Source organism: Lissotriton vulgaris, unplaced genomic scaffold (genome assembly GCF_964263255.1).
Source record: "Lissotriton vulgaris unplaced genomic scaffold, aLisVul1.2 SCAFFOLD_1556, whole genome shotgun sequence".
Taxonomy (NCBI): domain Eukaryota; kingdom Metazoa; phylum Chordata; class Amphibia; order Caudata; family Salamandridae; genus Lissotriton; species Lissotriton vulgaris.
The window spans coordinates 191,272-218,937 of record NW_028250769.1 but is presented as its reverse complement, the minus strand read 5'-3'; the positions used below and the strand labels follow the sequence as shown (position 1 = coordinate 218,937).

The 27,666-nt window shown below is 43.3% G+C and overlaps 2 protein-coding genes across 5 annotated transcripts in view; both read right to left on the bottom strand.

Annotated features, from left to right (window-relative positions):
* LOC147663126 (epidermal growth factor receptor substrate 15-like 1) overlaps nt 1–1,765 on the bottom strand; it is a 326,980-nt gene extending 325,215 nt beyond the window's left edge. For 2 of the 4 annotated variants that reach the window (XM_086950657.1, XM_086950658.1), the window contains exon 1: nt 1,664–1,762. In XM_086950657.1, the coding sequence (XP_086806783.1) occupies nt 1,664–1,690 (27 nt within the window). In that variant the 5' untranslated portion in view covers nt 1,691–1,762. Of the gene's footprint in view, nt 1–1,663 lie in introns of all 4 variants that reach the window. The other 2 variants (XM_086950659.1, XM_086950660.1) reach the window with 2 other exon arrangements.
* A 9,060-nt stretch (nt 1,766–10,825) lies between these two features.
* The window catches only part of LOC147663125 (calreticulin-like), a 100,050-nt gene continuing 83,209 nt past the window's right edge, over nt 10,826–27,666 (bottom strand). Inside the window, exons 8-9 of the mRNA XM_086950655.1 lie at nt 15,313–15,405; nt 10,826–11,041 (exon numbers count right to left, since the gene is read on the bottom strand). Of these exons, the coding sequence (XP_086806781.1) occupies nt 10,826–11,041; nt 15,313–15,405 (309 nt within the window). The remainder of the gene's footprint in view (nt 11,042–15,312; nt 15,406–27,666) is intronic.

The window sequence follows — 27,666 nt, the reverse complement described above, 5'->3', positions numbered from 1 at the left end:
ACCACACCAGGGTCACTCAGGTAAGCCTGCACTACATGTTTGGGATGTTTTCTGGTTATGAATGAAGAGGATTCTGGAGTTGTCAAGTTAGAAATAGTTTAGAATGCTAAGTGAATTTTAGCGTGTCCAGACACTGCTGTAGATAGGTGATCTGTGGAATGCAGTGCTGTATGCGTGTCAGATGGCTACAATATTGTAAGGTGTCAAGTGAGAACCAGGTCTGGGGTTTGGCGGTGGGTATTCAGTGAAATGTCATCCTCACAATCTAAGGTGAGAGCTGTCCTGGAGGCCTACGGTTAGTGTAATGCTGAGAGATATCAAAGGGGGTTCCATGGTACGGGTACCTGGAGGCCTCAGGTGTCATTCGGTGGTGATATGGAATCGGACTAATGTATTGCCTGATCTCTAATAAGTATTGGGGGTCACACTGATGCCATGCTGATGATGGTGAAAAGCCCAGTGCATTACATGTGGGAATGTTTGGGGTTCCAAGTTTGATGTCTATAGTAGGACAGATGGGGCTCAGGTTGGTGATGGGTTGGAAGCATTTCAGGGGGAATATATGCTGCAGCATGAAGTTCTTAGGTAGCTGTATTGATGGGGCAAAAGGAAGTATCTATGGTTGATGTATGTGTAGGAGATGGAACATTAGATGGTAGCTTTGCTAGAAGGATGGAGGACAACTCTGGAGGATGTAGACTGGAAGCCCATTCGTCTTAGGATGAGGTGTTCTGGCGGAAAGGGATCTAGGTGGATGCATTGCCAGGAAAAGAGGGGGATAAAAAAGAAGCATCTTTCGGTAACATATGTGGTAGGTAAGGCAGGGGAACCTCAGATGGTTACGTTGCTGAAGGCATGGCCATCGTCTCAGGAGGGTGGAGGCAGAAGCATCTTGGTTGAAGGTATGCTGGACCATGGGGAACTTCGTGAACACATTCTAGATGGACCAGAAGCAAGATTCAGGTGTTTGTATGGCTGATACATTTCAGATGCATATTTGCTGGGGACCTGTGCCTCAAAGGAACAGAAACAAGCATCTTTGGAGGATGTAGGAGGGGGGGGCTGTGAAGTGGAAGCACTGCTGAAAACACGGGGGCATACAATGTGCACTGGTGTTTTCACGAGGATGCTTTGCTTGAGGCAAAAGGAGTACAGACGGGTGCATACTTAGCCGAGCACTTGGAGGGTATACCGGGGGGGGGGGGGGGTTGTATACGGGGGGCAGGTGCATGCATGGATGGGGAGTGCATGCTGGTGACTGGAGCACCGTAGCTGGGAGCATGCTGGGGAGCAGCAGGGTATTGGGGAGAGTGGGGCCTCAGGTGGGGGCGCCGGTTGTGGCTTCAGGTGTGGTGCCTGTTGTGGCTTCAGGTGGGGGTGCCTGTTGTGGCAGAGCATCCCAGGTGCAGGTGAGCTTAGGGCACTGGTGGTCCCAGCCGGGTGACCCTCTGGAGCCAGGTGGCAGGGTGTCTTCACAGTGCCATGCCTCCCAGTCAGCTGTCACCCAGGGAAGGGCACGGCTGGGTGTCCCGGTTCGACCGGCCTCACGCCCCCCACTCCACGCAGGGCGGGTCACCGTCTGGCCACGCCCGCCCCGTCCCCGACTCGGGGAGGCAGCCCTTCCCCTCGGCCCCTGCATGGAACGAGCCCCAGCCCCTCTTACCTGAGTGAGAGGGATGAGCGCCGCCATCTTCCCCCCGTCACCCCGGGAAGCGCGCGCCCGGCCGCCACCGCTGCTGCTGGAAGCGCGGGCACGTCAGCGGGAGGGCGGGGCGTCACAGGGAAAGGACCGGCCGCGGGCAGCCGGCGAGAGGGAAGAAGGACAACACGAGACGGTCAGCAGGGCGGCCATCTTGGAATGGTGCCCACCCCTGAAAACGACAAATTATTTAAAATAAAAAAAGAGTATTTTGAGAAAACGATATCAGCAAAATAATAACAAGACACTATGCTTTATTTTATACTATTCTAGCACGATAATTAGGGTTGTTCCAAAATAATTATAAAAGCACATTTCTTTGCGGTTTATTAGAAAATGAAAGATATTAAGCTTTCTGGATAGTTCAAACATTCTTGTTTACCATGAAATAGAAGTACCTTGATATTAGGTGACCCAGTCTACTGGTCAGTAAAGACGAGCTTCAAGATGGCCTCCACGTTCATGCCATTCTCCCTAAATGCGCGTGCCCCTATGGCCTGTACAGGTTAAATGCCTGTAATAAGTGATCATGCCCCCAAGGTGGCCTCTTCGTTCGCTTTATCATTTTCATGACAGCCTGCCTTGGAAACCTCACCCATATAGATCACGATTATAATTTTTTAGAACACAGGATTACAGAGTTAGCATGCTGTATACATTTTCATTCCGAAAATACTCTGAACGAGAAATCTAATAAGAAGAAACTACAGAATACCCCATTGACAGTCCCAACAATCTGCCTAATGTATGCACCACCATTAAGATACTCCACCAACCCACTTTAAGTGTTTCTGCCAAAGTCATACTTTGTCATTCGCCCAAGTACTCTGGATTCAGTAGGAGTCACCTTTACATATAAGGTTAAACAAGGTTACCTGAAGGCTCAAATTCAGGGGGAACATTTTACAATCCTGTTTTTTTTCCAACACCATAAAACATTCTGGGTGATGTAGACTTAGTTCTTTTCAGCTGAACAAATTTGTCCAACTCCCGTAAATGACTTGTAAAATGAAAGGCCATTCCTCGCCCAGGTGTCCCTATTGAGATAGAGTTTGGATGGAATTGCCAGTATTTCATTAGCCTAGCCGGTATTTTCCTATAATTTCTGGTTAGAATACTGGGAAAATCAGTAAAAGCCAATATATGTTTTTCTTTGAAATAAAAGCTTAAAACATCAAATATAGAACAACTTAAAACATAACTAGATGTCCAAACTATTTCTACACATTTTATAAAGCACATGGATGCAACAGTTTCATGTTAACAGTGACAACAAAGAATTTTAGACAAAATCTGATTCAAATTCCAAACCCTGACCTTTTCACAAATCTCCCAACATGAACAAATGTCCAGTATTTTGCTCTGAAGAAGGTGGCAACTGTATAGATAACATCCATCCCTTAACATAAGGCGTATTGTAATTCCACCTGAGGACACCTTGTCTATTCATTTCAGCCCATGTTCAGGGCTACCTGGGATCACAAAGTTTCCGTTGTGATGCTTCCAGCCATTTACGATTGTGACCACTAGACTACAGTTCGGCAGCCTGTTTTTAAAACATGTATTGCAACTCCTTTCCTCTTCATGGCACGAAAGTAGACAAGTCATCCTGGTTACAATTGTGCCCAGTGACTGATAGTGATTCTTTCCAAACAGTGCATTTCACATCAGCGTCCTTTCAATCTGGGGCGGTTCCACGGTGATAGGTCTAATATCGGTTCTGAGGGTCAGAGTAACACAGTAACTGCAAGTTGTCCACACCTACCTCAATGCAAGTGAAGAAATCTTTCCAAGACATGAAAGGGGAACTAATGTACTGACGCAAGGATGCTATTATGTATCTAAAGTTGTAAGCACTGGAGCAAAAACACAGCTCCTTACCAATTTAGAAAGCTGTTCTACCGCCTGAAAGGGTATCTACATATGTATTTCCTAACAAGAAAGAGAAAGCAGGGGGTACATCAATTAGTCTTGGATATATACTGGGACACATATTGGAATATGATTTTTGCCCAGTCTCTTGTTCTTAGGCAGATCGTGTGAGTTTTGAAGACAGGAAAATGACAAAGAGCCCTTCTCAGATCTTCATGTGTTGTGTTGCTGGGCTGTCATTGACCTGTGCCTAACCATATTTTATCATAAGGGCCATTAGGCTCCTAACACAGCAGCATGGGGAAAAGGGACTTCACACCTGCAATCAATAACTGGTTGCAACCAATCATATGTTTAACTCAACATCGCTTAAGGGGCTCTAACCACTCTCTGATATGCGTGGGAGCCTACTTTGGGTATACCCACCAGTCCCTGGAAATCCACTGGGGGGGAAAACAAGAGAAAACTCACAATTTGAGTCCACTGAAAATACCAGGTCTGACAGAATGAGGAAATAGAGGCCCAGTGGCACAGTTCACAGTTCTATAAACAGCATTTAACCTAACCAGTAGAGACCAGTTCTGACATTCTTAATGGGCTCACAGTTAGCGTAGCACGTATAACTCAGTGTTTCGAAGTGTAAGAACACATTTTGTTATTTTTAGGCATTAAAAGCACATTAGATAGATGCAGCTTTTGGCCAAAGTAGGCTATTTGTATTAGACCCTATGTTATGTAAAAAGGAACCCTGGAAAAAGCATTTGGTGTAATGCAAATAGGGGTTGTGAGGACATCCACTATGTAACGGTCGCAGGAATAGCACACTTTCCGACCAAGAGTATTTCCTTATCTCACCTGGACAATCAAATCACCAACTCTTGGGGCCTTTGTTAAAAGATACTTTGTAAAAATTCTCCAGAGGAACAAAAATCTTAGATGTATGGCTAATGGTGCACGTAAGACACATAGTTAATTTACTGAAAAAGAACAATATTGAGAACTTTGTATGTGTGTATGTGACAGGCACCTTCCAAACCATGAGGTCATTTGGTTGCGTCAACAATAAAGCACCAAAAATTTCAAGACTATAATATTTTTCAAATGAAGACCTGCAACAAGTGGGCACTCAAAAAGCAAAGTGACAAAGCTAAAGTATTTTAGAAATCCCTTCAAAAAGGAATGAGATAGCAGGAGAAATATTCAAGCATGAAGACCCATTCAGATTTCAGTGGGATGAAATGGACCAAGGGTTAGAGAAGAAAGCCGGTATTTCACAATTCCATCCTGGGAGCAGGAGCCTAATTACGAACCTAGGTTTTCAGATTACTTTCTTTTCCTTTACTCAAGTGGAAAAAACTACTTAACGGCAAGACCTACTCGATCAAAGAGCAGGAAGGTGACGTGCGGATGGAAGAAGGAAAGGACGGGCGCTAAACTTCTCTCAGTGCCTAGAATTCGGACCTCACACTGGGGTGGCCGTGGTTTTTACTACGGAACATCTAAACTCTGGAATTCTCTTCCACTTGAGCTTAGGAACACCAGTTCCCTAACTGGCTTTGTGAGAAACTTGAAAACCTGGCTGTTCCGGGGCTAGGCGTACATCAGGTTATTGTGGTCCTCAGCCCCAAGACACCATTAGGTATTCGTGCGCTTTTATAAATCTTATCAACAAAACATAACATAACATACGTTGGGATATCAACACCAAATAAGACCAAAATGGAGCTTACCTTGATTGTAACAAACAACACTTCTGAAATGATTTTACACACAGTCTCTCAGAAGAGGGACAGAGAAGTACAGGAGACAAACATATGCTCATCGTTAGCCTCAAGGTGGCAACACCTACTGCGACCAGGAAGTTGATGTTTTGCAAACCTCAAAATCCTTTGGGGAGTTCAGGATAGTCGGTGGAGGGTATAGAAGTGATTACGCTTTACGGTGGCAGATATAATAGTACTGTATAATAGTCACAAAGAAACTTGCCATAAGTGCTGTAACTCGGCCACTGGCAACGTCCGCTCCCATGTCAGGTATAGAGCCTTCAAGTTTCCGTCCTCAGCAAAAAGGAATGCCCAATACCAAATGGAGACCTCCTTTTTATAGAGCATGTGTACTGCATTTTCAACTTCCCCTCCCCGGCCCCTCCAATATCCCCTTCCATTTGCATATCAAGAAAGAAACTGAATATATTTGAATCTTGATAAATGACCCTCAGACTTGGCCTTGATAAATGACCCGCAGCCTTGGCCACAAGCACCTCCCACTGTGGCATGCCTTGAGCTGTGCAAAGTTGCCCCCAGGTTGCAAAGCCAACTTCTTTCAATGGGTGCTCAGTTTGTCCAATAGGCACTTCAGAATACCAGAAAAGTCAGAATAATATTTAATACTGCAAATTCTCCTAATTCTGTAATACAGGCCAAGTGCTGCCTTCAGGACCTTTAGCCGGACTTTAAAAAAAATTGGGGCTCCAAACTTATGGAGAAAGCTGTCTGTTAGTGAAAATCAAAAATCCCTTCTGTGTTGTAGTATATTTCTGATTTTCACTAGTGTGATATGACCCGGTCCCATTTGGTCTAACCTGGGTAACTCTCTCTTTTTTCTGAAAGCTGTCTGTTCCCAGGTTAGAAGTTATTGCTGATAGCATCCTTCCCCAAGGTCGATGTGTCGGGGTAACCTAACAGGACCCTTCAATACTTAAACTGAAAAGCATCACAGTACAATCTCAGACCAGGCAGCAGCTGACCTCCTTTCTCTAGTCTAAGCCTCAACTTTTTCCAGCAAAATCTGAAAGCCTTAAATGACCAAATAAAAGATGCTATTTATTGGTACCTATTCGGACCCCTGGCAGTGGTCATAATAGATGCCACCAAGGCTTTGGACAGGATTTGTGGGGTTTCTTTTTGGGAGGTGTTGTCAGTTTTAGAATTTTGCCCTAACTTCACCGAGACCCTCCAAAAATTGTATGGGCCTCTTGTGCCCGAATTTTATTTAACAGGGCCATAACTAGGAAATGTAGCATTTCTAGAGGCTCTAGGCAAGGGTGTCCACTTTCCCCCTTCCTTTTTAGGTCTCGTGCCTAGCGTTGCAGTGCGCAGTACTGCTCGCACAGTGCAAGACCTCATGTAGGGCTTTCTGAAAGCTGACCACACGCTCGTGTGTGTGGTTTTGCTTTCGCCGACTGCAATAGGCTTTAGCGTGCGCTGAAAAAAAAAAATACAGCACGCAATTGGGCAAAGGCGGGCACATGTCCCGCCTTTGCTCTGCCCACTTCCCATCGGTGTCTGTTACGTGCAGCAGCGCACGTTCGCCTCGCTGCCGCGCTCTCTCGCTCCCGCTCCTCTGTGCTGCACGCGCACCACTAGTTTCGATTCTCGGCCCGCTCCTCCGTGGTGAGTGCACACCACTGGTTTTTAATATGCTTGTCCTCCCCAATGTGCATCTCCTGCCTTTTATTCCTCCTCACAGCCTTTCTTAGTGGTTTCTTTAATTGGCTCTTGTTCCTCCTTTTCCTTCATCACTCTTTTGTTACTCTATTTTCTTCCCTTAGCTCTTCTTCCCACTTTCGTAGCTTTGGCCCACTTCTCTTTTTTCCCTCCGCTAGGATCTTCCCCACTCTGCAGGTTTTAATTATTTCCTTTGTCCTTATTCCTTGATTCCATTCTCGCTGCCCTTTGGCCTCTGTTTTATATCGCTCAGCTCTTGACGCTCCTCTTCCAGCCCCCTAGCAGTGTGTGACGAAACAGGGAAAATATGCATTATTACAGTGTTATTCTACATTCCCAGAGGCAGAACTCTGAAAGGGGAGTAAGTACCACACTCTTAATCGACGTGTGCCAATGGACAGAAATGTGTTTATTTTTACGGGTTCGGTTCTCGTTGCTTACATTTCATTAATGGCAGTCTGTTGTGCGATCACGTCTTTGAGGGAGGGAGTGGCACATGATTTTACATTACTACGATACAGCATGTGCTTAATGAACAAGTGTCCTTCTACATGTTGTGTGCTGTTTCTATCTGAGGTGCCAGGAGCAGTCAAGCAGTGTGTGGGTTTACTGCGTGATATTGTGTCGGTTATTACAACTCGAAGGTGTCTGCCCAGTCTAGGTAGAAATGTGAAAAGACCTGTCTTTTACTTTTTTTATTAAGTGAAGTTCTTGGGTTGAAGCATAGTTCCGGGAAAGCGGGTTAAGCTGAGACAGGCAGAAACTGCTAGATGGGGGCTCTTGCATGTAGCCTCTTTCTGACCTCCATCTGAAGTAGGCAGTTTACTTCTTCCACCCATAGTCCAGTTATTCTACCGCCGCTCTGGGATGTGAAAGGAGGCACTGGGCATTGCTGTCAAACGTCTTGTAACTACTGAAATGAGGCAGTGAATGTTTAGTGACTGGTATTCAGAGCTTTCTGAAATAAAGTGCTAGTTTGAAAAGTTAAAATTTAAGCTTCTTTGTGTTATCATGTTTTGCATGAACATGTCACTCACAGTGTATGTTGAGATTAAACCTGTACATGTAGCTGTTCCAAATTTCAGACATTCCCCACCTTGAGTACATTACTGATGAGTAACTGAATTAAAGGTACGACTTTGGCGAGCACTAGGAAATCCTGGTGCATTCGCGAAACTTCATAATAGATGGTTGACGCATCCAGTCCCAGGCTCAACTCACGGCTGTCAGCAGAGGGCGATTTGCATTATGTAGAACATGAGAGAGAAAATAACCAATCAGAAAAGCATACGTAATCAGTCCTGTCACAGTCATGCTCATTATTGGTACAGATGCAGTACAAGTGGCATTCTCTTAACTGGTTCTAGAGCATCCTTAGATGTCTGTGGATTGAGCTAAAGCACTCTGTAATATCTGTGGTTAGAGATTATCTCAATTTATGTTTGTCCTGGGAGATAAAGTCCAACGTCTTGATGATATCTTTATAAATGAGAAACCCTTCACATTAAAACGAGCACTAGCAAACCCAATATGTCTGGCTCTGCTACCACCTTTGTGGCTGTGTCAGTGCTTGGTTCGTGTAGAACTTCAGTTTTCGGGGGAGCTGTCAGGCATTTGCCAATATAAAAAAATGGCAAAGAGCCAAAATATATTTTGTTAAAAAAATCACACATTTCTATAATAGTACCTGGCACTTTTCCTCCCTTTCACTATTCCTATCCCTCATCTCTTCCTCTACCTAAACTTTTACTAATGCGAGACCTATTGCATTGCAAATGCTTGTTGATATTTCTATCAAGCCGTTAGCTCAGTCTCGTAAGTTGGATTTGGAAATTATCCCTTGTGTTTCTCAGGGATTCAGGAATAGGATCGCCCTGTAAGCAAATGATCTTATAGTCTATACAGCAGCTCCTGTTAAGACCATCTGTAGAGTGGAGACGCTAGTAGAGGAGTTTGGGTCCCTTTCTGGGCACTGTATCAAAAAGGCTAAGCCTGAGATCATGATCTGGAATGTAGTAAGCTTATAAAGGAAAGTTATGTCATTACATAGATACCTGGTTATCCCCATTGTCCACACCCTGGACGGAATTCCAACACACAATCTGGGGACGGTGACGAAGGATATTTATCATCTACTCATTAGGTGGAGGAATGTCTCACTAACATTATATGGGCGAGTTCATCTGATTATGAGGTTGGGGCTGCCTAAATTGACATAACATTTTAATTGTACCCCTCTGTCCTTCTCTAAAATATTTATCAATACAATCCAAGTGAAGAAAATTATTCTTACAGGCAGTCACTCTGCAAGCCTACTGGAAAGGAAGCAGCAGAAGTAATGGTACATCTCTAAGACATGAACAAAGATGATGCTTGCATACAAAGGATGGAGTAGGTATAGCCTCCTGAAATTCAGGAGGCAATCATTGCATAGAAACAATAAAGTTATAGATAGGTCAAATCAGTGTACTGAGTGAAACACTAAGACTGCAAGAGGAGTACAAGGCAAGTATTAGATAGAAGACTGCTTTAAGTAAACAAGTGCAGGCAAGACATAAGAAACAGGAATGCAAGTACAAGACTTTCAAGACAAAAGGGCAAAAAAACAAAATGAATGAAAAGGAGATTAAATACAAGGAAGCAAGCAGACACAGGCGCCAAGGACAGAAACACAACCGGAGTAAGCAGAAGGGACACAGAGATCAGAAACACAGGGAATCAAGAGAGGATCAAAGGAAATTGGAAGCACACAAACAGCAAATAAAGTAGGAAGCAAAACAAAAAGAGATCATAAAGAGAAGCAACAGATTGCAGGCCCAATACAGACTAGAGAGGAACATGAAATGCAATACATGCCTTGAAGAAATCTGCAGAAGCCAGCTCTGTATCAGAACACAGCTCTAGCAGATACAAGGCATACATAGGTCAGCAAACAAGCACCAAGAGTTGCAGTACACAGAGGTAATCAAACAATGCATGAATACGAAGCTGTTGGTAGTGAAAGCTTATAAGCAGGACTACACAATAAAGTGAAGTCACATGACTGTCTCTGATAGGAAGAACCGGACTAGCACTACTTAAACCACTGCACATATGTTGCAGGGTTTTTGTGACTAAACAGCAAAGCTTTCTAAGATCTATCGTCCATGGAAACAAGGTTAGATTTTTCAATGTCGCACAGTTAGAATGATAGGTGGGTTTTGTATGGATTCCGACGATGAACCGCAGGCTGCAGCTGATCTGTGCAATGCACCGCGCAGAATTGTAAAACTTTTGTGCTGTGAAATAGTGTTGTGCCACCTAGCCTCTGGTTGTTCCATCCATTCAAACAGAGGAGCAAGATACAAGAAAGCCAAGTTTGAAGCTGCACTGCCTTAAAACAATTACATTTTTATGAGCTTTGTTTTCATAAATGAAGCCAAATGTTGATGTTTCTCTGAAAGAACTGCTATTGCCACACTCTGTGCCTTGATTGCTAGTAAAACAGTGCCAAAAATACAAAACAAATCCAAACTAGATAAATGATCTATTATTATAGCTGTAAGACGTGTTTCAATGAGCTCTGCACGTTACTTTATCATAAACGACAAGACCCTGTTTTTGACAAAAATTCTTTAAATGAAAAGAGTTCTGTCAAAAGTTTCTAAGAAACAAATTACTTCACAAAGAACATACATTCTTCAATTAAATGTGATGAGACTGAATTAAACAAAATCACACCAATAGACCACTGGCAAATTGAAATATAAAGAAATGATTTCATGAGGGGGAATCCTTGGAACCAATTATAAAGTTAAAGGCATACAAGTTACATTTCGTCCCTTGAGCGATGCAAATGATAATCTCCATCATTTTCTTCATCATCATCACTTTCGTGATATTCATCTTCATCATCCTGCTCCTGCTCATAAACAAAATCGTCATATCCTTGCTCCCGAATCCTTTGCTTCCTCTCCTCTTCCTGTCTCTTTCGCTTTTCTTGAAGAATTTGGTCAAGTTTATCTTTCATATTCTTTTCAGCCACCTAAAAGTTACAACATCAAGTTAAGTTTATTTTTCAAGAGAAGATAAGTGCAGATGGATTCCCTCGCTTCAGCCCTTCTTTATAGAATCTGTTTTCTAAGACCCTGAAGAAGATACATACATTAAAGAAAATCACTATATAGTTATGGTAAAATTATATTTTTCATTATAGTATACAGAGGAGGTACTGAGAGTAATTTTATTTCACTTACTCTTCTAGCGGAGAAACGTGCTTTTTCGATACTTTAGTGGAATTTAGGGCAGAATATGATAGGTCACTAAAGTATGGATTGTTTTGAATAACTGGGAGTATAGGAAACCAATCAGTTGATTCTTTCGTAGCCCTATCTTCTTGAGAGACCATGCCGCTTGGTGATATCACTCATTAAGACACTATTGAGAAGACTGCACAGCACTGAAACAGGGTGCACTTGTTCCCCCCACAAGTTATTAAGAGTTAAACTGAGCTAGAAAAGAGCAAGCTGTGTTTGTTCACTGGTTGAACTTGCTTCTATAGCCTCCCCAGCTGTAAGCCAATGTTAGCACCAAGCACAAAACCAAGAAAAGTTAGTAATTAAGCAAACAAAACATGGGCCAAATCTGTTGCACACACGATTCCACATGCGTTTGACATATGTTAAAATTGGTTATATGATTGTGGAGTACAAACTTTATCACTGCTAGAATGTTTTGGCATCCTATTTTTAAAGATTGTTCAGGCAGGCTATAAGCGAGCCTGTAATGGCATAATGTAAAAAAATGGTCTGAAAAGACAGAACAAAGGAAAAGAAAACACACTGTACATCAACCACAACCAAATATCTAAGCATCTATTTGATACTGACCTCTGCTTCTTGCAAAACATTAAAACACTAATCTACAGTTCATGATGCTTATACAACCTTCCCATTATTAAAATCAAGTCATCAGGTAGATTATTCAAGAGGGTTAGTGGTTTCCTTCTTCAACTACTGCAACATTAAACATGCATTGGTTTCCAACGCAGAACTACTGAAACTCCTAAGGATTCACACATGAACTTCAAGACTGTGCCTTAAACTACAGATAGCATATCACACCACAACTGCTTCATAATTTCCTTGGCCCTCTACTAAACGTTAATGGGGCACAGAAGTTTCATAGGTTCAGAAGCAAGCTATCCATTGCATACCATAAGGGCACCTTAAAAATGATCCTACTGAGAAAGGCCCACCCTGCTAACTCTCAGGCAATCTATGACCTCCAGAAAGAGGAATATTAGGCCCTCTTCCTTTAATGCCAAGTCCAATCGAGGATTTTGCTGCCATAAGTCAACTGAATTTTAATGCTTGACCAAGTTTATTTCTAAACCCATTTTAATGCCCGCTGGTGCTATCCAGCATCAATCTTAATACTGTCTTGTACTTGAGGTGCATTACCTATAACTGCACTTCCTTTATATTGGTGTCTTTTGTACTTACACATTTCAAACATTCCCTGTCATCAAACTGCGAATCCACAGTATAACTGGATTTACAAGGAAATACTTTTATTTGTTCTCCATCATTGAATCTTTTACAGATTATGGCCTAAAAAACATGCAATAATCACTTTTGCACATAAAAGAAAAAAGTTGGAAGCAGACTCGCCTCTAGTGAAATAAAGACATACTTTGCCCACCGAAGAATCACCCCCTGCCTTTGTGCCCAGGCTGAAGTGTCTGTGAATCCCTGCCTGTCCTCCAAGGGGCAGCCCAGTGGAAGTCAAGGAGTCAGATGCTAGCACACATCACCACATTCTCAGAGTGAACAGTCACTTTCTCTGCAAGGATATGGTTCACCTTCCTTCCAGGCAGAAATCTATCTCGCCGCATGAGTGAATTACTTCTTTCTGGGTTCAGAAAGGTAACAAAAGGTTGACATGAGATCCTCATATTCTTTGTCCTATCAATGCCGAATTTCAGGCACCTGATCACATTATAGAATGTAGTGTCTTTTCTGCAGCTGAAGATGAATCTTAGAAGCACAGCATCTCTTCGGTGAAAGTCAGAAGGCACATTAAGCATAACATTTGGATTTGCTGTGACAAATTATGGGGCCGATTAGGATTGTGGTGAATCCGCATCCTCTGGGCCGGCGGAAGCCACCGCCGGCCCGGAGGATGCGGATTCACCGCTGCGGTGCCTTCAAAGACCCCCCGCCAGATTAGGATGGCTGGGGGGTCATCGGTGGATGGGAAGACCATCCGCCGCTTTTCCGCCGCATTCGCCTTCCGACTGGAGGAAAAGCTCTAATATGGTGGCGGTGTTTATCAGACACCGCCAGCCATATTAGGATGGGGCAGAAAACATGCTTTTCTGTGGTGGCTTTCCTGCAGTGGAAAAGCATGTGGTCTTTTGTGTTTGGGGGCCTGTTGCAGGCCCCCAGTGGTGTTGGGGGGTGGGGGGTACCTATGGTACCCCCCTGGCTTTTTTATATGCACAAAGCGGCAGGCACCGCGCGGTGCCTGCCGCTTTGTGCATGCAAATGGAAAACATGCATATTTAACATTGCGGAGGGTGCTGCTTCAAGCAGACCCTGCCGCAATGTTAACTACATGGGATGTGACCGCCAGGGTGGCGGTCACATCCTAATTCTGAGGGAGGGAACGCCGCTGCCCCTGCGGACGGTCCCTCCATATCGGGGGTGGCGGACGGACGCAGGTCCGTCCGCCATCCTAATAGGGCCCTATATTTGGCAAATTATAAAAAAAGTATTTTCAATTGCAAAGGCCGTAATCTCGCCCATCAAGGGCTAGGAGTGCCTTTCCCTGGAAGGGTCCAACTCATTCTAACTATGAGTAGGTTAAAACGCAGCAAAAGTGACTTAAATTAGCGTTACACTATTCCCCAGAATTTTCTTTCCAAATCTGGGAGGTAGAGAGAGATCTGGTGGCATAAAGGATATTGTCTCCCTGGTGCTACATATCACTCTAGGAATATCCTATAACCCATTTTAACTAGTCACCATTCGGCTAGACTCAAGACCTCGAAGATAAGACATAACTTAGGTTTTGATGATCCTCACACACACTATTGGTGTCATGCTTCATCACTGAGTCTCCACCTGGTCCCTTTAAACCAGGATAGGCTCGACCATGAGGCAGAGAGCAGTAGTGATATTACATCCGATCGGGGTCTTCTAGAGAAATGCTAAAAATATCTGGAGGATACCCTACTATCCCTTTAATATCAGGCGCCTCTAGTGTAGTTAAAATCTTTACCAAGAGTTCTTAAAGGAATTTAGTATCCCTGCACCCTAATATTTGTTGGCATGTTTCAGCGCTCTTGGTCAGGCCGCTATGAATCTATATGGATGCCCGCTATTTTATTGTTACTGTCTCAGTTATCCCAGTCTTAAACTTCAGGGTCTTTGTCAGACAACACAAAACAGAAAACATGTATATAGGTCTACCTGCCGCCTGTGTTCCAGATTGGCATATACTAATTTTCATGTAGGAATGTACTAATACCCCACTACGACAGACGGGGCAAGGCCCCTATAGTCACATTCACTCCAAGGGTACTGTGCCACTGACAGTACCTATTTTCGTCGGGAACGAGAAGCATGGCCTACAATTCACAGATTAAAGCGAAGAACGTCAAACTTACAACCAGTATATAGGATGGCAGAGGAAGTAAGCACGCGTGTAAATTAGAATTATCGGTAAATCTGGGAGCAAAAACAACCCGCAATGCTATCATACACTTTACCCCAATTCACAACTGTGGCAAACAGCAGGGAATGCCATGTGCAAATTTTGGCTGCACTCTATTTGTATATTTAATCAGCTAATTTTCCTGCTTTGCACAGCCTTTTAACGCAAACTAATCATTGGTGGGAAGTGTGTGCAAACTGCAAGCAAGAGTAATTTGCTCTCAGCTATTAAAAGGCATAGGTGCTATAAAGTGTGCAAATACAATGTAAGCTATTTTAGCCTTTTGTATGGCGCTAAATTAAAAAGAAAAATCCCACCTGAGTGCAAAGGTGGTTAGGGAGTGATCTTTAGAAACAGTATCACACTGCTAGGTGTTGATGGAAGATGCTGGGCAGTAAAAACACATAACCTATAGCTAATAAATTGTGTTTGTTTTTGCCCTAATCCCCAACTCACCAAAAGAAAATTGCACCTCTGGATCTCGACACGACAGAGAAAGTGTAAGTTCCCTCTTTGATTTGTTCCATTTGCAGTTGCCCATGCTCTGAGCATGTGGCAGAATCAGTACACTGCAAACGTATCAGATTAAAGGATTACCGTAGTTTTTCCCCATGTTGATTTTGCAAACTTGTCTGCATATTCCTCACTATTTGCAATGAGAAAGTTATCAAAAATACTTCCTGCTCTGACCTAAAAAGACATAAAAAGGCATTACAGGCAGTAGTGAAACATACAATCACAAAAACATTTACTAATTATTATGTGTGTGTATTGCATTAACATCTAAAAACATTACAGCTGTAAATGGTAATTACTAAAAACAAGCATTTGGCACAAAAAAGCACCTGTTTGTCAAGTTGCCTAAAATGCTTTTTTTGTTTTGTAAAAGTGGCCCATGCCGCGGTTTCACTTTGATAGCGTCTCGCACCTTTCTTTAGACGCGGCTCGTCTAAAGGAAGGGGCATGGACGAAATGAAAGTGAAAGCACCGTATGAGGTGCTTTTACAAGAAAATATTTGCAAAGTAATAGGCCTTGAATGCGCGAGAGTTTAATCTATTGTAATTTATAATGCCAATAGCTCAAACTCTCATAAAGGCGAGGCCTATTTCACTGCAAAGAAGAGGCCATGATAGTCCTGGGCTGCTGTTAAAGAGAAAGAGCGCAGTTCGCACTGAATGTTGCAGGAAAGCACGTCGTGCCTGCAGTACAAGAAACTCATTAAAGAAAATAGTGCTTACAGACTAAATAAACATACTGTCTAACAAAATAAGTAAATGGGCCAGTCCTCATGGGAGGTTACAAATGAAATTGTAAAGTATTTAATTGGTTGGCCCGTGCACAACCTGCAACCTGCAACTAGTGGGCACTAGCAAGGGAAACAGCACGGCCCCTGTATACGCTAACATCTTTATGGGAGAATTTGAACATGCCAACATTTGGTCTAAACCCATGTGGAAAAACCATCTCAAAATGTATGTTCGTTATATAGACGACCTATTCATACTTTGGAAAGACACACGTGAAAACCTTGAACTTGCCTTGACTACCTTAAATTCAGCCAATCAACGTATCCAGTTTACCTGGACCATAGATTCAAAAACCATAACATTCTTGGATGTTCGAATAACTCTACAAAATGACCAAATTTCAACAGACATTTTTCAAAAACAAACTGACCGTAACAATATGTTACATTATACCAGCTTTCACCAGACATCTTTGAAAAAACATCTACCCAAATCCCAACTACTTAGGGTTAAACAAATCACTTCGGATCCCAACTTGGCAAAAATAAGAATGGATGAAATGGTTGATCGTTTCAAAGAGAGAGGTTATCCAGAAGATTTACTCAAACAGGCAAAAAATGAGGTGGATGAACTAGATCGACCAAATGTGTTACAACAACCAAAAAAGAAAAAGGAGAGTGACCGGATGGTCATAGTATCAAAATATTCCAACGTTAGTTTGATGTTCAAAAACATCATACTAAAACATTGGCCAATGTTAGAGTTGGAGACAGATTTCAAAGACATGTTTAAAGCCAGACCTCTATTTGCCTACACCAGAGGAAAAAATTGGGCGAAATTTTAAAACAACCTAAGGAACTTTCTTCTATTTCAAAAGGGACCAGACCTTGCAACAATTGCAATAACTGTCATAACATAATCCCAGGCAATAAACTAACTCATCCAATGAAAGGCTATAACATAAACCTGAACGTCACATCTACCTGTGATACCAACAATCTCATTTATCTCCTTAAATGCCAGTGTGGGAAGGTTTATATTGGAAAGACGGAACGCAAGCTGAAGATCCGTCTTAATGAACACAAATCAAATATTCGAACCAAGAATTTAAAATCATCAGTAGCGTCACACTTTATGGAAATGAACCATAACATAGCTCAACTTAAGTTCATTCAGAAAAGGGGGTGGTGATGGACAGAGCATCCGAACTAAGCAGAATACTCCTACCCAGTCAACAGATCAGGGCTTGATCCATCACCGTTTTTTAGCTCACTGCACCATCCCAGCTCAGAACCTGGCTACATGCAAAATAGTCTGTCCCTGGCCAAGTGCATCATGGGAACAGGGCAGACCAAACTACCAAGCCAATTCTTTAACTGGAAAGGAAACAAGCTTCCGGGGACCGGTTTCTGGCATTACAGCCATCTTCGGCCCAGCTTGCTTGAATCCTGATGGTGCAGTGAGCAAGGGACTCACATCTGAGCATACCTTTCCACGCTTGTGGTGGACAAAACGATTCAGAAAAGGGGGTAAGGATGGACATAGCATCCGAACTAAGCAGAATACTCCTACCCAGTCAACAGATCAGGGCTTGATCCATCACCGTTTTTTAGCTCACTGCACCATCCCAGCTCAGAACCTGGCTACATGCAAAATAGTCTGTCCCTGGCCCAGTGCATCATGGGAACAGGGCAGACCAAACTACCAAGCCAATTCTTTAACTGGAAAGGAAAAAAGCTTCCGGGGACCGGTTTCTAGCATTACAGCCGTCTTCGGCCCGGCTTGCTTGAATCCTGATGGTGCAGTGAGCAAGGGACTCACATCTGAGCATAACCTTCCACGCTTGTGGTGGACAAAACGATTCAGAAAAGGGGGTGGTGATGGACAGAGCATCCGAACTAATCAGAATACTCCTACCCAGTCAACAGATCAGGGCTTGATCCATTACCGTTTTTTAGCTCACTGCACCATCCCAGCTCAGAACCTGGCTACATGCAAAATAGTCTGTCCCTGGCCCAGTGCATCATGGGAACAGGGCAGATCAAACTACCAAGCCAATTCTTTAACTGGAAAGGAAACAAGCTTCCGGGGATGGGTTTCTGGCATTACAGCCGTCTTCGGCCCGGCTTGCTTGAATCCTGATGGTGCAGTGAGCAAGGGACTCACATCTGAGCATACCCTTCCACGCTTGTGGTGGACAAAACGATTCAGAAAAGGGGGTGGTGATGGACAGAGCATCCGAACTAAGCAGAATACTCCTACCCAGTCAACAGATCAGGGCTTGATCCATCACTGTTTTTTAGCTCACTGCACCATCCCAGCTCAGAACCTGGCTACATGCAAAATAGTCTGTCCCTGGCCCAGTGCATCATGGGAACAGGGCAGACCAAACTTCCAAGCCAATTCTTTAACTGGAAAGGAAACACGCTTCCGGGGACCGGTTTCTGGCATTACAGCCGTCTTCGGCCCGGCTTGCTTGAATCCTGATGGTGCAGTGAGCAAGGGACTCACATCTGAGCATACCCTTCCACGCTTGTGGTGGACAAAACGATTCAGAAAAGGGGGTGGTGATGGATAGAGCATCCGAACTAAGCAGAATACTCCTACCCAGTCAACAGATCAGGGCTTGATCCATCACCGTTTTTTAGCTCACTGCACCATCCCAGCTCAGAACCTGGCTACATGCAAAATAGTCTGTCCCTGGCCCAGTGCATCATGGGAACAGGGCAGACCAAACTACCAAGCCAATTCTTTAACTGGAAAGCAAACAAGCTTCCGGGGACCGGTTTCTGGCATTACAACCGTCTTCGGCCCGGCTTGCTTGAATCTTGATGGTGCAGTGAGCAAGGGACTCACATCTGAGCATACCCTTCCACGCTTGTGGTGGACAAAACGATTCAGAAAAGGGGGTGGTGATGGATAGAGCATCCGAACTAAGCAGAATACTCCTACCCAGTCAACAGATCAGGGCTTGATCCATCACCGTTTTTTAGCTCACTGCACCATCCCAGCTCAGAACCTGGCTACATGCAAAATAGTCTGTCCCTGGCCCAGTGCATCTTGGGAACAGGGCAGACCAAACTACCAAGCCAATTCTTTAACTGGAAAGCAAACAAGCTTCCGGGGACCGGTTTCTGGCATTACAACCGTCTTCGGCCCGGCTTGCTTGAATCCTGATGGTGCAGTGAGCAAGGGACTCACACATCTGAGCATACCCTTCCACGCTTGTGGTAGACAAAACGATTCAGAAAAGAATTGGCTTGGTAGTTTGGTCTGCTCTGTTCCCATGATGCACTGGGTCAGGGACAGACTAATTTGCATGTAGGCAGGTTCTGAGTTGGGATAGTGCAGTGAGCTAAAAAACGGTGATGGATCAAGCCCTGATCTGTTGACTGGGTACGAGTGTTCTGCTTAATTCAGATACTCTGTCCATCACCACCCCTTTTCTGAATCGTTTTGTCCACCATAAGCGTGGAAGGGTATGCTCAGACATGAGTCCCTTGCTCATTGCACCATCAGGATTCAAGCAAGCCGGGCCGAAGACGGCTGTAATACCAGAAACCGGTCCCCGAAGCTTGTTTCTTTCCCAGTAAAAGAATTGGCTTGGTAGTTTGGTCTACCCTGTTCCCATGATGCACTGGGCCAGGGACAGGCTAATTTGCATGTAGCCAGGTTCTGAGCTGGGATGGTGTAGTGAGCTAAAAAACGGTGATGGATCAAGCCCTGATCTGTTGACTGGGTACGAGTGTTCTGCTTAATTCAGATACTCTGTCCATCACCACCCCCTTTTCTGAATCAACTTAAGTTCATGGCATTGGAAATCATCAAAAAAACAGAGGGAAGAGACAATAACAGGATGTTATTACAACGAGAGAATCACTGGATTTATAAACTTAATTCAATCAAGCCATATGGTCTCAATGAACGGATTGAGTTTTCATGCTATTTGTAACTGTTCTGTAACATTGACTGACAGCTCAATTTTTGAGCTTTATGATTCTGATTTTACTCCTTTTTGTGATTAACCATTTATATTTGTACATTTTGATCATATTTATACCGTTTCCTTAACCTAATATTTTTTCTAATCTGTCTTGTTTAAACATATTAAGTTTTGAATGTATAGCATTTCTGATAGGGTTATATTCCTTTCCTCACGTTTATACCAGTCCTCTTTCTTTTTCCATACCCCGGCTTCTGTTTATGAAGCCCGTGTTAAGCTTCCGGTTAAATCTCCGCAAGCTACCGATCTTCATCGACCCTGCTTAACAACCCCTGTCCTCTACTTTACATCGTAAGTAGCCGTAAACTTTGAGCACCGCAACCTTGCGTGCTGTCACTGTTGTTTATATTACGCTTTAAATGTGCACCGCTTTGAATTTGTCACGAACCTGTTTTAGGTTTTTTCTTTTACTTCCTGATTTCATTGCACGCTATTTTTACCTCGTTTCACCTCGTTAAACATAACCCTTTGAACCGTGATACACCTTCGGTTTATTCACCGTCCATTTACCCGTTAAATTATATTAAGTCCACTATATTACGCTAGTAATCACTCAGGTGCCTCTATCGGGTTAAGGAATTCTTTACGTTTTTTACATTTTCACCATGATGGTTAAAACCTATGTCGTCTTTACTTTAGATGCTCCCCGATGAAGGGCGGTTGCCCGAAATGCATTGGAGCTGGATGCAATAGTATATACCTATGAAGTTGGATTTCTTTGAAAAGAAAACTTTATTGACAATGGATATGAAATGAATATCATTTACTGAACTAAAAATAAAACCTTTGAAATGCATTAGTACTTCCTTGTGAATAACTCAGGAGGAATACACCAGATTGAGTGCCTTAAGGGATGTCATCAATATTCCATTGATCACACTTTTTTAGGTTACAAATGAAGACAAGGCGGTACTAAGGAGGGACTAACAAGCCTTTTAATGAATCAGAAGCCAGCACTTACGAAGGACAATGACACAAGCCAATGATAAATATAGGCGGAGAGTGGGCAGGGCTTCAAATCCATACTCGAATACAGCATGCCTCGCAGCACAAGTGCTGCCCAGGCTCAACCTAAAAATGTGCCATATAGGTGAAATCACCAACATCCTAATAAGTTGAAGATTCCAAAGATGGAGAATGGAGAGTACAAGAATTACTTTTTCTTCACCACTTTGGGATGATATTCATAAACACTGAACAGAATTAAGGTCCTGATTACGATGGCGGTGGGACCGCCACCGTCTTGGCCGTTGGTGGAGGTCCCACCGCCCATCCGGCCCATTGGTCCAACTACTGCATTTGGATGCAAGCGGTCAGAGCTCAGATATCTGGGGAAAAGACTGCAGCGTCCGACAGGATCCCGGATGGCGTCAGAGCGTTGGTCGGACTGCTATTCCCTGCAAAGAGGGCGGTGCCTGCTCTGCACCACCGTAGGGATGAGGATGTTTCTTTCTGCCTGCCCTTTCATGGCGGTTCACTCGCCATGAAAAGGCAGGCGGAAAGTGACATTAATGCCCCTTAGCAGTGCCCCTTTCCCCCTACTCCTACGCTGTTGCTAAATATATCCCTACCACATAGTGCAGGGATGTTTTAAATGTGTACATTTAGTTTTGTAGCGTGTACTGCAGTCCGCAGCACATGCCGCTATGCAAAATACACACATTGCAACTGCTGCAAAGGCGGTCACATTGTAATGCAGGAAGCAGGACTGCTGACTTCTAGCCGGGCGGTCCTGCTCTTGTCACGGTGCTGGTCGGACTAGAGTCCAATTGGCATCATAATCAGGCTCCAAGTCTCAGCCTCCTGAGAAAAGCAGCATTAAAGAAGTAATATAACACTCAACTTGTAAGAAATGGGTAACTCACTTAAAGCTTTGAGTAGAGGCATGACCCTCTTTTGGTATCAATCTTGGAGAGATAATCTGTGAGGGCTCACCGCAGATTAGGCACCGTATTTGCTGTTATGGGACTGTTTTAGTTCTGCTGATATCATTCTTGCTTTCCAAGCCACGCTCGGTGCGGTCACTGGGGGTAAATCGCATGAGGAGTTAGAGATATGCTTGGCAAGAGTGGACTGCCGGGACTAGGTGGGATGGTGGTGCACATGTTTTGGGACACCTGCAAAACAGATCCCTTTGAAAGATATTTCCATTCAGTGTGTATGAATGGCATCCATGTTTTCCAATTCTATGGCATGGCTGGCAGGACTGGCATAACATCACGCTGAAACTGGAGCCTGGTGTCTGGCACCAGTGCAAACTGCATGGGGATCAGTATCTCCTGGCGAGTTTGCACTTGACTCTTGTGTCCTTCACCTTTTTGTGATCACAAAAGACTGAGGATATAAGATTACCTGCATTGAATGCCGCAGAGGTCAAGATTAACGAGTAGACCAATATCATGCTGATGGAGACTGCACAGGGAGCTCGTGACAATTTGTCAGAGAGCTGTTTCAGAGCATAGTGTGAAGTCCAGCCAATGTGTCTCAGGAAATGAGTAGCTTGAGTTGGGTGGCTACTCTACTTTCAATAGCCTTTGGCAGGCTTGAGAGGCCAGTAATTGGTTGATAGTGTAAAAATAGAAAACCCACTCTATGTTTAGGCTTTTAATGAATTTTCCTTACCCCTTCTGAAGAGTTTAAGTTAGCAAAATGAATTGACAATAAGCTGATAACTCTTCTTCTTCCATACACCCTCCACCTACTCAGTTGTGGGCACTCATACCTGTCCCCTGCCCTCTTGTGAGGCAGTAAAAGAACACAGTTGTGCAATGCTGCCTCCCTGAAGAAGTTGTACCATGCAACAAGAGAAAAGTGAGTAATTCTGTCATGTTTTATATAAAGTGCGTCATTGACAAGGTGATCCTCTGTGCACTGAATAGAACACATGCTGTCTTTAGGAGACACTGGTAAAGACATGGTTGCCATGAAACCAGCAGGTACTGGTGTGGTCCTAGCCAGGATAGTGACAGAGGTTTTGGGATAGATAGTGACAGGTTTATCAACAAAAGAGCCAGAACTCTGATATGGTTAACAGCATGGGCACTGTCAGGCAGAAGATGCAGGAGGCCAAGCCAGTTTCGGGAACATATAGGCATGGTAATTGCTCTCAAGCCTCAAAGCTGTTAAGCACAATACAGGGTACTCAACACCTGGTTCAAAGGTCCCAAAAGTTGCACATGGGAACAAGCTAGACAAGAGTTTACTTGCTAACCGTACATTTCTCGAAAGACTGGTGCATCAAATGTGTGCGACACACTGTAGAGAATAGGTACTCGCAAACATTTGTCCCGGGGCCACAAAGTAGAGTCTGTGGTGTGATCGAGGACTACACTGATGCCAGCAGGATTACAGTTGGGGGTGTGGGTGGATCAGGGCTCATGTAATGAGGTCTACAAAATGTTAAATCGATGGTTTCTTGGAAACGACACGCGACGTGAAAATACGGCATCCATCTAATAAAACTGAGATGGGCTAACGCCTGATATATGTCATTGGGAGTGTATATTATATATTTTGAATTCCCCGAATACAGGGAGAATAATATTTGGAAACAATTGAGGTTAAAAGTGGCCACCTTATAAGTAAAGAACGGAGGACCAGTTAGAATTTTACTATTATGAGCGTCTACCAAGACTTGATTGCCAGCAACCGGGGAGAATAATCGTTAAATTATTACGTTTTCAAAGGTGGATAGATTAAAAAGAAAACTATTCGCCAAGAGAAGTGGTTGAAGAACCAGTCAGGAATACCTAACATTACTCTTTTTCCCCCTGGAGAAGTCCTTTTGGACGAAACGCGTTGGCTACGGTCGTATGATTCTCAAGAAGAATTTGAATAAAGAACATTTATATAAAGACCTGCTGAATGGATTACAATTTTTGGGAAACTTTATTCATTGTTACTTTTCTTTGAGTGGAGTGCTGGATCATTGTATTTTACTGGTGATAGAGGTTTTGGGATAGATAGTGACAGGTTTATCAACAAAAGAGCCAGAACTCTGATATGGGTAACAGCATGGGCACTGTCAGGCAGAAGATGCAGGAGGCCAAGCCAGTTTCAGGAACATAAAGGCATGGTAATTGCTCTCAAGCCTCAAAGCTGTTAAGAACAATACAGGGTACTCAACACCTGGTTCAAAGGTCCCAAAAGTTGCACATGGGAACAAGCTAGACAAGAGTTTACTTGCTAACCGTACATTTCTCGAAAGACTGGTGCATCAAATGTGTGCGACACACTGTAGAGAATAGGTACTCGCAAACATTTCTCCAGGGGCCACAAAGAAGAGTCTGTGGTGTGATCGAGGACCACACTGATGCCAGCAGGGTTACAGTGGGGGGTCTGGGTGGATCAGGGATCGTGTAAGGAGGTCTATAAAATGTTAAATAAATGGGAAAGCATTTACTTGCAGGTTAACTAATGTTAAGTGGTGCGGTACACCACCAAAGTTACTTCATAACTTCATTTAACCATCAAAAAAATGCTTGCCCGTTTATTTAACATTTTTAATGAATATTAATGCTCAGCAAGTAAACAGCTGCTCGTGCTGCTGTTCACCAAGGGGGGCTGCACATAAAAGTCAAAAGGGCCACCAGCAGCTTCCAGGCCATACTTTGAGTATCACTGCTGTAGAGTGAGCTGCGTGATTGTACTGGAAGAAACAAAACAATACAGCAAAAAGAAGAAAGAAGAGGTCTCTGTAGTACCCTGAATATGTACCAGGTCTACTATAAAACTTACAAATATTTAATTAGAATTTCTGCTGTCTACCAAAAAGTTACATATTTTGTCCAGTGGTGACATACATCTATATAACTATGAAAGGCATCTCTAGAATATGGAGGTGGTAATACATTAAGACAGTGCTTCCCAATCTGGGTGCCGCGGCATCCCGGTGCGCCATCAAAACTTGTCTGGGGCGCCGCGAATAGATGTGCACCAGTTTGGGAACCGCTGCGTGTGACCGGTTTTCTGTGGTCAGTACTCATGCATCAGTTGTTTGATGTGAACAGCCTGCTAGGGGGCTTTCCCCTGCGGCACTAGATTAGGTTGCCGTTTGTTGTTTGCCATTGTTTTCACGCAGTCGTTGCGACTCCTGGGGAGGCCTACAGGTGGCAAGAACAAAGAGAGATAAGTGCTGGTGTTCGTCCACGTCGCAGACCCAGACCTGTCTCACAGCTGGCGTGGACAACGCTTGCCTCACCAAAAGGGTTTCGATTTAATTTAGATCTGGTATCTGTCATTCTTTATAATAAATATGTAATAGTTTCTTTATCTTTAAGCATTCTGCTGACATTTGGTGTCATTTCCCAGCTCTCAAAAACACACGTCGAGCTGTTTTCTTAACAAGTGGAATTGAAAAGTTATGTTTTTCATAAAAATGGATCACTGACAAAATATCGAATACAAAAGTGTAGACTTACCAAAATATCGATTCCAAAATATAGACTGCAAAAATATCGAATTCCTATCTACAAACAGGTAAGTACAAAAATATCTAATCAAAAATATCGTTGTAAAAAATATAGTTAGTCAAAATATCGATTTTTTTAAATGTATTAAAAGTAATTTAAAATTAATGAAATAATAAATATAATTAACTGAAACATACTTTAAAATACTTAAATAACCTTAAAATTATAAAACAATGATTTAAGTTATCAAAAAAAATAAAATTTTATTTTTTAATATATATATATATATATATATATATATATATATATATATATATATATATATATATATATATTAACCTAATATTAATAAAAAAATATACCATATTTTTACTGTAGGATAGCAGGAGGGTAACATTTACTATTACCACTCCAGTGAGTGCAACAGCAGGGAAAACGTTGGATAGCGTAGGGGTAAAAATTACTATTCCCACTCCAGTGAGTGCAACAGTAGGGAAAACTTTGAATAGCGTAGGGGTAAAAATTACTATTCCCACTCAAGTGAGTGCAACAGTAGGGAAAGCGTTGGATAGCGTAGGGGTAAAAAAATGTATTCCCACTCCAGAGAGTAGAACAGTAGGGAAAGCGTTGGATAGCGTAGGGGTAAAAATTACTATTCCCTCTCCAGAGAGTGCAACAGTAGGGAAAGCGTTGGATAGCGTAGATGTAAAAATTACTATTCCCACTCCAGAGAGTGTAACCCTAAGGAAAGCGTTGGATAGCGTAGAGGTAAAAATTACTATTCCCACTCCAGAGAGTGCAACAGTAGGGAAAGCATTGGCTAGCGCAGGGGTGAAAAATACTATTCCCACTCCAGAGAGTGCAACAGTAGGGAAAGCGTTGGATAGCGTGAGTGTGAAAATTACTATTCCCACTCCAGAGAGTGCAACAGTAGGGAAAGCGTTGGATAGCGGGAGTGTGAAAATTACTATTCCCACTCCAGAGAGTGCAACAGTAGGGAAAGCGTTGGATAGCGTAGATGTAAAAATGACTATTCCCACTCCAGAGAGTGTAACACTAAGGAAAGCGTTGGATAGCGTAGAGGTAAAAATTACTATTCCCACTCCAGAGAGTGCAACAGTAGGGAAAGCGTTGGATAGCGGGAGTGTGAAAATTACTATTCCCACTCCAGATAGTGCAACAGTAGGGAAAGCGTTGGATAGCGTAGGGGTAAAAATTACTATTCCCACTCCAGAGAGTGCAACAGTAGGGAAAGCGTTGGATAGCGCAGGGGTAAAAATTACTATTCCCACTCCAGAGAGTGTAACACTAAGGAAAGCGTTGGATAGCGTAGAGGTAAAAATTACTATTCCCACTCCAGAGAGTGTAACACTAAGGAAAGCGTTGGATAGCGGGAGTGTGAAAATTACTATTCCCACTCCAGAGAGTGCAACAGTAGGGAAAGCGTTGGATAGCGTAGATGTAAAAATTACTATTCCCACTCCAGAGAGTGTAACACTAAGGAAAGCGTTGGATAGCGTAGAGGTAAAAATTACTATTCCCACTCCAGAGAGTGCAACAGTAGGGAAAGCGTTGGATAGCGGGAGTGTGAAAATTACTATTCCCACTCCAGATAGTGCAACAGTAGGGAAAGCGTTGGATAGCGTAGGGGTAAAAATTACTATTCCCACTCCAGAGAGTGCAACAGTAGGGAAAGCGTTGGATAGCGCAGGGGTAAAAATTACTATTCCCACTCCAGAGAGTGTAACACTAAGGAAAGCGTTGGATAGCGTAGAGGTAAAAATTACTATTCCCACTCCAGAGAGTGCAACAGTAGGGAAAGCGTTGGATAGCGCAGGGGTAAAAAATACTATTCCCACTCCAGAGAGTGCAACAGTAGGGAAAGCGTTGGATAGCGTAGGGGTAAAAATTACTATTCCCACTCCAGAGAGTGTAACACTAAGGAAAGCGTTGGATAGCGTAGAGGTAAAAATTACTATTCCCACTCCAGAGAGTGCAACAGTAGGGAAAGCGTTGGATAGCGCAGGGGTAAAAAATACTATTCCCACTCCAGAGAGTGCAACAGTAGGGAAAGCGTTGGATAGCGGGAGTGTGAAAATTACTATTCCCACTCCAGATAGTGCAACAGTAGGGAAAGCGTTGGATAACGTAGGGGTAAAAATTACTATTCCCACTCCAGAGAGTGCAACAGTAGGGAAAGCGTTGGATAGGGTAGGGGTAAAAATTACTATTCCCACTCCAGAGAGTGTAACACTAAGGAAAGCGTTGGATAGCGTAGAGGTAAAAATT